The sequence below is a fragment of the Octopus bimaculoides genome, chromosome 1 (genome assembly GCF_046866305.1).
Source record: "Octopus bimaculoides isolate indiv1 chromosome 1, ASM4686630v1, whole genome shotgun sequence".
Classification (NCBI taxonomy): Eukaryota; Metazoa; Mollusca; class Cephalopoda; order Octopoda; family Octopodidae; genus Octopus; species Octopus bimaculoides.
The window spans coordinates 35,923,700-35,937,680 of NC_142928.1; the positions used below are offsets into that span (position 1 = coordinate 35,923,700).

At 38.0% G+C, this 13,981-nt stretch overlaps 1 protein-coding gene across 3 annotated transcripts in view; it reads left to right on the top strand.

Annotated features, from left to right (window-relative positions):
• The window catches only part of LOC106874902 (uncharacterized), a 52,641-nt gene that overhangs the window by 36,356 nt on the left and 2,304 nt on the right, over positions 1-13,981 (top strand). For all 3 annotated transcript variants that reach the window (XM_089350307.1, XM_089350314.1, XM_089350305.1), the window contains 4 exons: positions 8,262-8,367; positions 9,585-9,996; positions 10,191-10,309; positions 12,408-12,515. In XM_089350307.1, coding sequence (XP_089206433.1) covers positions 8,262-8,367; positions 9,585-9,996; positions 10,191-10,309; positions 12,408-12,515 — 745 coding nt within the window. The remainder of the gene's footprint in view (positions 1-8,261; positions 8,368-9,584; positions 9,997-10,190; positions 10,310-12,407; positions 12,516-13,981) is intronic.

Sequence of the window (13,981 nt, forward strand, 5' to 3'; positions counted from 1 at the left end):
TCTGAGAATATAATCAATCTGGTTCCTGATTTTACTGTCCAGAGCTGCTCATACAGATGTGCACCAAGGATGTTGATCAAACATTGTGTTCGTTATACAGAGGGATTTACTTGACAGACCTAACTTGTCAAAACTTTTGTCCAGTTGATCTTTTAGTGGGGACATTTAACAACAGTGGGCTTTAATTTAAGCTCACTTCTTTACTATTAATATTTCTTTATCATATTTACACCCTCCTCTGCTCAAACTATCTTCATACTCACGAATCAGTATACAATTTGTATTAAATCTATGTAGTATTGCTTAGCCATGAAATAGGTCTTCTGAGAATAACATTGACATCTAAGTTTTATGTAAAAATGTGGGTCGGCAGCACCAGTGTCATTGAATATATGTAGATGTGTGACACAAAATAATTTAAATTCTTTTTTCTTCTTTACCAAATATGCTATATTTTTAGGGAGAAGTATGTATGAAAGAGTAATAGTGCATGTATTCACATTGGCACCAAAAAGAAAGAAGCATAGAACTGATACTACAAGAGAATAGGAATGCTTAGAAAAGAGTGATAGTGACTACTTCAAGCAGATCCAACAGAGGCCCAGCTATTGAAATTGAAAGCTGTATGGTCAAAAATGCATTTAAACATATGAAGGCAGGGAAGGTGGTTGGATCATCAGATATAGTCTCTGGGATACTGAAAATATCTAGGGAGGTAGGCCACATGTTAGTGTCAGGAGGTGTCATATCCAATGACTGACATAGTAGTATCATTATCAACTCTGACAAGAATAAAGACGTACTTGAGAGAGAGGAAACTACAGAGGCATCAAATTAATGGACCAGATCATGAAAGTTACTGAAAGAGTCATAACAATTGATTAGGGGAAAAATAAGCAAAGAGGAGATGCAGTTCTGTTGTGAGACAATTGCTGGAGAATTACTTAGCTACGGATAAACCACTCTTGTAGCATTTATCAAACTTAGAAAGGCCTTTGATGAAGTTCTATGTACTTTAGTGATCACAAAGAAAGCGAAAGCATTCCTTGTGACTGTACCTTTGTACATGTGTGAGCCATGTACAGAGATGCATTCACCAAGGTGAAAGTTAGCAGTGAATTCAGCACGCAGGGCTCCTTTTTATTAAAGACCTCTGAGCTATAACAAAGGAGTTTAAGACCAGTTGTCTGTGGAAGTTCCTGTATGCTGATGACCTAAGTTCTTGTAACTGAAGCTGTAAAAGATTTAGGGAAGAAATTCTGAGCATGGAAGCAAATTCTAGAATTGAGAACGCTCAAACCAAGTTTAATAAGAACTAAAGCTTCAGTAATTAGAAAAGGCAAACAGGACCCTACAGCCTTCAGGGAAATGGTTATGCCCAATATGTAGAAAAGGAGTAAATAGAAATCCGTACACTGTACTGTAAACTCACAAGAGGTATAGTGGGATCCTATGCAGGCTGACATAGAAAGTAGGTTTCATATGTGGTGGGTGCATTAGAAGCAGTCAGCTGTAAGATTATGCAAGAAATAGATTCTTGAAAACTCCCCACAAGTACTTGACAGCTTTGATTACCTTTCTAACTTAATTAACAGTGGAGATATGTCTTCCAAAAAGCATAGCAACCAGAAGGAACAGGATGGAAAAAGTTCAGAAGCCAATTGACCTCTTGCAAACAAAGAGGTTCTCCCTCAGAGGGAAGAGCAGATGGTATGATGTGTGATGCCACAAGGTAGCATGATATAGTCTCAGATGCTGGAAAGAATGCTAGTATGTTCCTCATGGGTGTGTAACATTAGTTCTGTATGAGTAATATAGCACAAATGAGCTGAGAGAAAAGCTAGATAGAAGAGGAACCAGATGAAATGTAATGTGCAAAAGAGAAGACTGTGATGCTCATGTATTAAGCTTTGCCAAGCACTTGAAGAGAACTGGAAGCTGTGTAAGAGGGAGACCTAGGAAAACATGAGAAGAAGTAGTGAAGATTGATCTCAAGAGGCTGAACCTCATTAAGGACAAAGAACTGTGATGAGTGACAATGTGCCATGCTAGAGAAGACCAACTTACCCATGCAAGCATTGGAAAAACAGTCATAAAAATGATAGAGGTTTGAAATTATAACATCTACATTTAAATCTCCCAACCATTTTGTTCATCTTAACCCATTTGTTACAAAATTTCTATTGAAATACATTACTTTTATTTTGATTAATATGGAAAATAATGAATTTAGCAAAATGACTTTGGCACAACATTGAGCTCGCATTTGGAATTTAACATGAAATTTTGATGGAAAGTTTTAGCTGAAATCACTTTTAAAACAGAAGTTTGTATCATAGGATCAAGGACAGTCTCAGACAGATTTAACTCTTAAAAGGGTTAAAGCTCTGCCTCCTCTCTTCATTAACCTCTCATCTTTTACTTACTTTCCTATCACTGTGCACTTCTTATATAAGGAGAAGTAGCATTGTAATCTTATCTTTATTCAGCTATTCCTTATCATCATTCTCTTTACAGTCTAACCCTTTCCCGTCAAATTAGATCTCTCAATATTCAATCATTTTCCTTTATCACTAACTATCTTCACTTTCCTTTCTCCTTCTCTTCTTTGTCAATGATTATTGATGTCCATCACTACCGCTCTCTCTACATTAACTTTGGAAAGTCCTTGACTGGATGCATTAAACAAATATTAAACCCAATAGTCAAAAGATGAATCCTTTACATGGTCATTCAACCTGCTAGAAACAGCAGCTAAATCTTCCTCTACCCTTTCTAAAATATCGAACTTGACCATCTTAAAAGGCCTCTTGATTAATGTAGTCTTATATACATTATGTCTTGTAAAATAAGATTTAAAAAGTGACAGGATGGTCACAGAAGGAATGTGTTTGATTATACATCTCTTCTGTGGGGAGTTACCAAGTACTAAATAATAACAACGAATAGTTTTGTTGCCAGCTGACAGTTTATGTTTATAACTATACAGTAAGGCCATATTTCATTCTAAAATATACTTTCATTTTATGTTCTGTTATTGGGTTTCATATGTACGTGTGTGTGGAGAGAGAGAGAGAGAGAGAGAGACTTGTCTAATCAATCAAAAGCCTGATGGATAAAAGGTGTGCTTACATAGCTATGTAATTCTGAATAATGTCCAGATAAACTGTTTAACAATTACATAATGTATTAAGTAGTCCTTTTGCTACACTTGTACACACACACACTCTCATATGAAATTAGCTATGGATATTTGTGTGTGTGTATATAGTAAAATCACAGGGAAGTTAACAGAAAGTAGACTTTATATGTGGCAAATATGCAGGAACAATAAACACTAAGAACTGTCAAGAAATAGAAATAGATTCTCTCCAATGCCTAGAAGGTTCCCTAAAAGTAATTAATAGTTTCTGTTAACTAAGTAACTTAATTAGCAGTGGAGGGGGATGTTCCAAAAATATAGTTGCTAGAATAAAAATAGGATGGAGAAAGTTCAGGGAGTTATTACTTCTATTGGTAACAAAAAGTCTCTTCCTCAGAGTGAAAGGCAGGTTGTACAATGCTTGTGGATGAACAGCAATGCTGCATAGTAATGAGATGTAGACCCTGACTGCAGAGGACATGTAAAGACTAGAAACGAAGTTAGTCTGTTCCAGTGGATGTACAACATCAGTGAGCATATAAGACAAAGTGCTAATATATTGAGAAAAAATAGGCATTAGGGGAATCAGATATAATGTACAAGACAAGATTGTGCTGGTATGGTCATGTGATGTGTATGGCTAACAACAGCTCTATAAAGAATTGTCGATCGCTTAAAGTATATGGAACTTATGGAAGAGGGAGACCCAGCAAGACATGGGACACAGTAATAAAGGGCTGATCCTAAGGTGTTAATGCTTGTAGTGGAGATAACAAAGGATGAGATGACTGGTGTTTTGTTGTGCTCAATATGAACTGTCTGTCATGATGAAAGTGAGGTCCTAAGGGCATTGTTTTTGTCTATACATTTACTGGGCCCTGCCCCTGTCAAGTTTGCCCTGTCTCTCATCTTCTTAATACCCATCACTTCTAATTATGTCATCATCCATTGGTGGCACGTAAAATACACCATTTCGAGCATGGCCGTTGCCAGTACCGCCTGACTGGCCCTCGTGCCGGTGGCACGTAAAAGCACCCACTACACTCTCGGAGTGGTTAGCGTTAGGAAGGGCATCCAGCTGTAGAAACTCTGCCAAATCAGATTGGAGCCTGGTGTCGCCTCCTGGTCCAGCAGTCCTCAGTCAAATCGTCCAACCCATGCTAGCATGGAAAGCGGACGTTAAACGACGACGATCCTGTTGCTGTAATCATGTAACATCAGAATCTACACACTTCTTCGTCTTTGTGCTACTTGTTGCCTCTGCCACTCCTTGGAACCACTTCCTTCAACATCCTCCCTCATTTTCGATATCATCCCTTCTCTGTTTTCCACTGATTACCCTTCTCTTTACTTCCAGATATCTTCCCCTCTCCTCTAAGTTACCTTTTAGGTACTGCTACACCTCATTTTTAACACCCTCTCATATCTCCTATCTTTCTCAACATTTTCTCATATCTACCATTGATATTCCTTTTCACCTTTGTCCTCCCCTCCACAAACTAACTATAGTGTACCTAACTATGTGTACCTTTGACCACCATCTCTCTCTCTCTCCACCTTCCAACACTGCACATCATCTCCCTATTTCCTTGTCTCTCTACAAGTTTATTATATTGCTGCTCTCCATCCTTCTTTGTCTACCATTTATCACTTCCTTATTTCTTTTACCTTCTTCCTCATACTGATATTTACCAATGACCATACCTCCACCCTTGCACATCATTCACATTAACTTCTAACCCCAACTCTAACCACCTGTCATTCTCACACTCCTATGAACTTATCCACCGACCCTTCCCAATCTTAGGCCCATATGCTCTCTTATTCCCACCATCTTATATCTTGAGTGTATGCTCTGTCACCTTGTCACCATCCTTATTTTATTTCCAATTACTCCCACCTGCTCCTATATAATGTGAGGTAACCATGTATTTCTTCTATAGCAAAACACTTGTGCCCTTCTATCATACTTCAGCCTCTCGACACCTGGCATAAAACCACTTCCCCCCTCTCCGATGGAGGGCTTTTTTTCTTTTTTTTTTTTCTTGTCTTGCATATGTTACTTGGCAACTTCACTTGTGTTAATGTCACAAAAAAAACACTCAATGCACTCTGTGGTTAACATTAGGAGAAGCATCCAGCTGTATACACATCCCCAGCACTTTAGATCTTGTGAAACTATCCAGTCATTGCCAGCATGGAAGATTGACATTAAATAATGATGATGATGATGATGATATGTTTGTGTGTGTATGTATATGTATGCATGTACGTATATATGTGTCTGTATATGTGTGTGTGTATATATATACTTTATTTAAAAGCAGCAGAAATATAACAAAAAAACCGTTACTCTGAGTTTCACGTTCCCGTTCATCGGACATGTCCGATGAACGGGAACGTGAAACTCAGAGTAACGGTTTTTTTGTTATATTTCTGCTGCTTTTAAATAAAGCATATTACTCTACCTCTGGTATTTGAGTACTCTTTTTTCCACCTTGTTGCACATTTCATGTGCTTACTCCGGTGTGTATATATATATATATATATATATATATATATATATATATATATATTATATATCTCAGTCTCGCTTCCGTGCCGGTGGCACGTTAAAAGCACCATTTGAGCGCGATCGTTTCCAGCTTTGCATTACTGGCACTCGTGCCAGTAGCATGTGAACAAAACATTGGACTGACTCCTGTGTAGGTGGCACGTAAAAAACACCATTTGAGCGTGGCCGTTGCCAGTACCGCCAGACTGGCTCTCGTGCCGGTGGCACGTAAAAAGCACCCACTACACTTTTGGAGTGGTTGGCATTAGGAAGGGCATCCAGCTGTAGAAACTCTGTCAGATCAGACTGGAGTTTGGTGTAGCCATCTGGTTCGCCAGTCCCCAGTCAAATTGTCCAACCCATGCTAGCATGGAAAGCAGACGTTAAATGATGATGATGATATATATACACACAACATACACACTCCATAATGCCCCTGTCAGTGTAAAGCAGCTGCTATTGACACTATAAATATGATGTCAGAAATTCAGCATGTGCATGTATATATTATCTATGTGAGTTAATGTATTCACACATACATACATACATACATACATACATACACAATGCCTTAATCAATATAACAATATATGTAGTTGTTTTGCTATTGAATATTTATGCTGAATGTTGCTTTAGCTTGAAGGTTACCATAATTCAAACACTGTTACTTGTTCAGCTCCAGGTCAAATGCCATTGAGTTGACATATCGACCCAAATGGTTCCAGATGTCTAGAACCATATTATCCAATATGGTCCTAGACCTTTCTTTGAGGCAGTTGAATATGAATTGAGGATGAGCTTGCTGTTGTTTCTAGCTACTATGTAGAGATAATTTTATTGGTTCATTCTGCTGCCACTTTTTCATTTTATGCTGAAGCCAATGAAAATATGTGACTATCAAATCAATAAATTATCCCAACAAAAAAAATTATCTTTTACTAAAACTCATACTGTGAACGATTATATAGTTAGGCATGCAGGGATTGTTCTGGAAAACGCAAAATCTTAAACCAGTTCAAATATGTTTGGGACATATTTGGCCTGTGAAAAGACTATCTTCATTGCAGTTTGCCATGTAGAAAATTCATGCTTTAGGCAACAGGGATAAAACACCAACAGTTATTTCAGAGCAGCCCTTGTGGATTGATGAATGCATTTCAAGCTCCTTAGCTATAATCAGCCCTGGACATCAAGGATGACAACTCTTAAATAACTATAAAAAAAAAACAGTATCAAATATCTACTGACTGCATATGAATGGCTGACAGACTCACTGACGATGGCTAAAGACCTTAAAATACATTTATCAGTCACACAAGATTTGCTCTGAAATGACTGGTGGTGTTTTATCACTTGTTGCCTGAAGTGAGAATTTTCACTGCAGCAAGCCACAGTAAAAATTGTCTTGTTACTAGTTAAATATGTCCCAGACATAACTTGAACTGATCCAAAAGTTTCTCTAAACCTATTATACACCCCATGCTTTGCTAAGTTTCCTAATTATAAATGCCCCACCACCACCTTTTTTTTTTTCATTCCTATTGTAATTTAAATATTATATAAACCCACTGAAAGTTAATCTATGAGTTATAAAAAGACCTCTGTTGTCAGATCAGGGATAAATTATGTTAATCCTTTAGCATTCAGATTATTCTGTCAAATGTACAATAATCCCTCGCCATATCGTGAGTTATTATTTAAGCTGATGTCGATTCCTCTTTGATGTTGTTTTGGCATTTATAATAAAATAGATTTATTAAAATTATTTTTTTAAATATATGCAGTACAGTACTGTTTCTACTTCACGAATTTTCACCTATCGCAGGGGATTTGGAGCATAACACCCGCAAAAGTCGGGGATTACTGTAATGCTTATTTGTTTTGAATTAATCTCTCTTTTACTCTTTTACTTGTTTCAGTCATTTGACTGCGGCCATGCTGGAGCACCGCCTTTAGTCGAGCAAATCGACCCCAGGACTTATTCTTTGGAAGCCTAGTACTTATTCTATCAGTCTCTTTTGCTGAACCTCTAAATTACGGGGATGTAAACACATCAGCATCGGTTGTCAGGCAATGTTGTGGGGGACAAATACAGATACACAAACATATACACATATACATATATACGACGGGCTTCTTTCAGTTTCCGTCTACCAAACCCACTCACAAGGCTTTGGTCAGCCCAAGGCTATAGTAGAAGACACTTGCCCAAGGTGCCACGCAGTGGGACTGAACTCGGAACCCTGTGGTTGGTAAGCAAGCTACTTACCACACGGTCACTCCTATGCATTTTTTTTTTTTTTTTTTGAAGATTTCAATGATATGATTGTTTATTTTTAGAATGACATTGTAAGCTAGGTGTGAGAAGCTAGATCTGGCTAGTTTGAATGTAAAACACGTAGAACATTTTGGCTGGATATGGCCAATGCTAAAGGGTTAAGACATGAAGGAATCTGCAGGGGAGACAATTTAAAGTGCATATCAATTTCTGAGAATTTTGTTTTTGATCCCGGTTGGGTATGCTTGCAGTTACCTACTTTATATATATATGTATATATATTGTAGATCGGCTCATGATTCTGTCTCACCAGATGAAGAGAAACCACCAATTTGTTCTGAACAAATTCAACCTCAAGATAATCCTGATGAAGATCTTCAACAGAATGAACAGGTTTTTGAACGCTTATTAATATTATTATTCTTCTAGTAGCAGTCGAAGTAAAACTTTGACTTAATGTATTGCAGTTACTGTATATACTCATGGATAAGTTCCACCCTGAGTTTGGAGTTGTCAAAGTTGGTATTTGCAATTGATTCACAGATAGGTTGCACTATAATCTGGGGAATTATATGGCCCTTTTTAATGTAGATATAACTAATATTGTTAAATATTATCAAATATTCACTTTTATTTCAAAACTTTGCTTACATATTTTAAAGCATTTTTGCAGATGTGACTTTATGAAAATAGTCTAATTGCTAAATCAACTCAACAAAAAAGAATCAATAAGTATGAACTTAACAAGAAAAATTTCTAGAATTAAGACTACTAGAATTAGACTACGCCACTCTCTACTTCAGATCCCTGTGATGTCGAGTGGGTAAGTCACACCCTCATTTTTATCGAAACTTTTGGTAAAAAATGTGCGACCTATCCGTGAGTATATACAGTATATCTTTTTAGTTTCTGGGTTCTTTGCTTTTCATAATTCCATGAATGGTAAAATATCCATCAGCCAAGTGCTGACGTTGATTTAATCAATCTGCCCACCAAAATATGAGACCGTGCCAATATGGGAAATTATTATTATTAGGCTAATGAAATGCAGTGAGCTTCAGAATCATTAGCATGTAAGAGAAAATGCTTAATGGCATTTATTCTGGCTCTTTACATTCTGAGTTCAAATTCTATCAAGGTCAACTTTGTCTTTCATTCTTTCAGGATTGAGATTATAAGCGCCAGTCAAGTTCTTGGATCGATGTAATTGATTTGTTTCCTCCCCTCAAAATTGCTGGCCTTATATCAAAATTAGGTTGATGGAGTGGTGAAGTTTGTAGAGTAAGGGACAAAATTCTTTGTGGTGCTTAGTTCCATTTACTGTCGGGTAACTTTTGGCCAACCTTCTTAATCATCATCATTTAACGTCCGTTTTCCATGCTGGCATGGGTTGGATGGTTTGACTGAGGTCTGGAAAGCCAGGCGGCTGCACCAGGCTCCAATCTGATCTGGCAATGTTTCTACAGTTGGATGCCCTTCCTAATGCTAACCACTCTGAGAGTGTAGTGGGTGCTTTTTACATGCCCCTTAATTTCTTACAACTCACCTAATTTATCTCCCTTTGCAACTAGCTAATGATCTCATGTACACACAAAAACTTATCTTTTTAGGAACCTCTGGAATTTTACACTCTAATTTATCTCAGCCCTGGCGAAGAATCTGAAGATAATGAAAATGAAAAGTCAACATCCTTACTAACTCAAGAAACCGACGAGCTAAATTTGAAGCAAAAAATAGAAACATCTTCAGAATCTTTACAAGAACCAGAGATAGAGGCACAGTCAGAACTTTTACAAGAACCAGAAAGAGAAACATGTTCAGAATTTTTACAGACTAATTTAAAAGAAATTAACCTCAAACCAGTTTGTGACTTACCTAGAAAAGAAACGAATTTGATTGGATCAAATGCCTTAGTTCAACAATCTACCTGTTCCGAATTTTCTAATGATGAACAAATTGTAAACATCTCAGTTCAGAATTGTACAAAGCCTTCCCATAGTAATAATTATAATCTTCAAAGTAGTAAGTATTCTATTCTTTAAGCCTTTTTGACACCTCATTGTATGAAACAAAATTGTCCCTTCCTTTTAAAGTATTCATATCTAAATGAAAACCTTCCATCATAATTTTAGATAAAAAAGTAAATTGTGTATGTGTGTGTGTTTTAAAAATTCTATATGTAATTTTATATGACTTCCTACTTTGGTAATTTGCAGATCTTAGCTTTGACCACAACTTCACTGGTGAATCTGATATCTTTCAGTCATCTGATAGCTGCTCTGATTCTGAGTCACATAATAATTTTGTGTGTCCACCAAGCTCAGATTCTGAACAGGTAAATAAAAATTTACATGTTTCTTAACAAAATCAAGCTTCTGTCTGTTTGTTTGTTGTTTAACCCAAAGTTTATCTTTTTTTTCCCTCAAACATAATATAAATATATGTAGAACTATATTAACTAATATACCCTTTCCTTTATTTTCAAGACCGTAAGGTGTGACTTGATAGAGATTTGGTTGCTATTTCTAACAAGTCAAGCAACCATGTGGCAGTTTTCTTAATGTATTCACTAGTGAATTTAATTAGTCTATCTAAATCCAAAAGTGAGAATGATGACACAGCCTCACTTAATGAAGTATCAATCTTTGTTTTGATTTATCCATTTCTGGTTAGTGTGTAAAATCATTCACCAGCCTGGCTTTTCTTTCATCTGGCTAACAGAATGCCACAAGTCTGCTTTGTTTTTATCATAAAACAACATTCAGAGCTATTAGAGATGATGATGTAGTCTGCAATTATGTCTCATTGCAGAGTGTAGCCATGATTAAGGTGGTTGCTTCTGCAAAGACCTGTTGAGACAAGTGAAATCGAAATCGAGTTAAATTTGACGACTGGCACCCATGCCAACGTCGTCTCCCTCATTGGACACGAAACTCAGCTTGCGAAGACTTATTGGGGCAAGCGAAAGCGAAATTGTTATGGCATCTGTGCCCAGCGACGCCTTTCTGGCACTTGTGCCCGCGGCATGTGTAAGGGCTTTCAAGCGAGATCGTTGCCAGTGCCCCTGGACTGGCTCTTGTGCGGGTGGCACATAAAATACACCATTTTGAGCGTGGCTGTTGCCAGTACCGCCTGACTGGCCTTCGTGCCGGTGACACGTAAAAGCACCCACTACACTCTCTGAGTGGTTGGCGTTAGGAAGGGCATCCAGCTGTAGAAACTCTGCTAAATCAGATTGGAGCCTGGTGTTGCCATCTGGTTTCACCAGTCCTCAGTCAAATCGTCCAACCCATGCTAGCATGGAAAGTGGACGTTAAACGACGATGATGATGATGATGTGCACACACTTGGCTGATATGTATAGCTGCAGGTTAAATGAAATTTGGTAGACAGAAACAGGAAGAAGCCTGTCAGAGATGTGTGTGTCTGTGTATTCCCCTTGTCTCGACATGTGCACATTGATTGTAAACAAAAAGTCATCATTCACACAACTGTTATCTTTGGTTTACAATCCTTGATGAAAGCTTATCCAAGCTATTCAGTGTTCCATAGACTAGGGGAAGTATTACCTTGCTCAGAAAACGGTAAAGATTTGTGCCGAGAAGAGCATCCTGCTATAGATACATCTCCCTCAACAAGATTTCATATGGAAAAGTGGTCACATTAAAACGATGCTGATGAAATTATGATAATTGAGGTGGAGATAGATTGATGAATTAATGTCTGTTGCAAACGGAGAGACAGTTTAGTGTAATATCTGTAGTCATCTCTGGTAATTACAAAAATATGTTACTCTTTTTTTACTCTTTTACTTGTTTCAGTCATTTGACTGCAGCCATGCTGGAGCACCACCTTTAGTCAAGCAAATCGACCCCGGGACTTATTCTTTGGAAGCCTAGTACTTATTCTATCGGTCTCTTTTGCCGAACCGCTAAGTGACGGGGACAAACACACACACACATATATATATATATATATGCCGACACGGGCTTCTTTCAGTTTCCATCTACCAAGTCCACTCACAAGGCTTTGGTCAGCCCAAGGCTATAGTAGAAGACACTTGCCCAAGGTGCCACGCAGTGGGACTGAACCCGGAACCATGTGGTCGGTAAGCAAGCTACTTACCACACAGCCACTCCTGCGCCTATGTTGAGATATTTTGTTGACACATGTAACACCAATACTTTCAGTAATTTCTTTTAGAGCATCATTTGTGATTGGCAAAATGCATCAAATAATCTGACGACTTAAGACAACGGTGCAATACAGTTGTAGCAAAAACCTGGTGAAGCTTAGCATAGCACTTGTCATATTTGGGGCAACATAGAAAACAATTCTTTCATAGCCATGAATAAGTAGAGCAGAGAATAACTATTTATAACTTTTCACTATGAGTATTTGTAACTTATTTGTCTTGTTTACAATTTCTACAGATATTTTATTGTGGTAATATTTTCGACGCTGATCCAAACTATGTTTGTGATAATGAACAACCAGAGAAAGGGATCAATGCTATTAATAGTAAATCATTCAGGAATGAGGTAAGAATAACATTTTTCACATTGATTATTAATTAATGTAACAAACCTATTTTCATCTCTTACTTCCCATTTTACATTGCATAGACTGAACAAAGCACTCATTGGGGTTGAGGATTGGCAGAATCAGTAGAGCATCCAAAAAAATGTCTTGTATTTGTTCTGGTTCTCTATATTGTGAGTTCAAATCCCACTGGGGTCAGCTTTGCCTGTCATCCTTTTTAAGTTGATAAAATACCAGTCAAGTACTAGGTTCAATTATATGAACTAATGCCCTCCCACAAATTTCAGAGCTTGTACAAAGTATCTTATTGTAACACCTGTCTGTGATTTTGTTACATACACAATACTTCTTAGAAGTGAGAGCTTTTTTCCTACTCTTTTTCCTATCATGCAAATCTCATGGTAACCTTGCTAGTGCTGCTGACATGAAAAAAGTACCCAGTACACTCTGTAAGAAACCATGCTAGAGATGACATTGGAGCTCAACACAGCCCTGCAGAAACACTGGTTCTCTGTCAAACCATCCCATCCATGCCAAAATGGAAAGCGGGCATTAAATAATAATAATGATGATGATGCAAAGATTTATTGGGGCAAGCGAAAGCGAAATTGTGATGGCACCTGTGCCCAGCGACGCCTTTCTGGCACTTGTGCCCGCGGCATGTGTAAGGACTTTCGAGCAAGATCGTTGCCAGTGCCCCTGGACTGGCTCCTGTGCAGGTGGCACGTAAAATACACCATTTTGAGCGTGGCCATTGCCAGTACCGCCTGACTGGCCTTCATGCCGGTGACACGTAAAAGCACCCACTACACTCCTTGAGTGGTTGGCATTAGGAAGGGCATCCAGCTGTAGAAGCTCTGCCAAATCAGATTGGAGCCTGGTGTAGCCATCTGGTTTCGCCAGTCCTCAGTCAAATCGTCCAACCCATGCTAGCATGGAAAGCGGACGTTGAACGATGATGATAACATAATGCTAGTAATAGGATACAAGCTGTTAACTCACTTCAACTATCACACTAACAACTAACTCAGCTGTGACTAACCACACAACTTCATACTAAACTATATAAATATACTGCAGGAAATTTTTAATTTCTAGTAAATATTATTAAATATTTACAACTTATTTTTTACATTATTTACAACTGACAGATATTTCTCCTCATTTTGTTTGTTGTTAACACACCGTTTCGGCTGATATACCCTCTAGCCTTCATCAGGTGTCTTGGAGAAATTTCGAACCTGGGTTCTCATTCCTAAGGTCGGCAGCGTCCAGGTCACTGCCTGGAATCAATCTTGGGGTTAGTAGCCCATGCTCTTATCCCCAAGATTCCGAGTTCGATTCCAGGCAGTGGCCTGAATAATAACATCGAAAAATACCTTAGGAATGAGAACCCAGGTTCGAAATTTGCCCAAGACACTTGCTGGAGGGTATATCAGCCGAAACATTGTGTTAACAGCAAAGA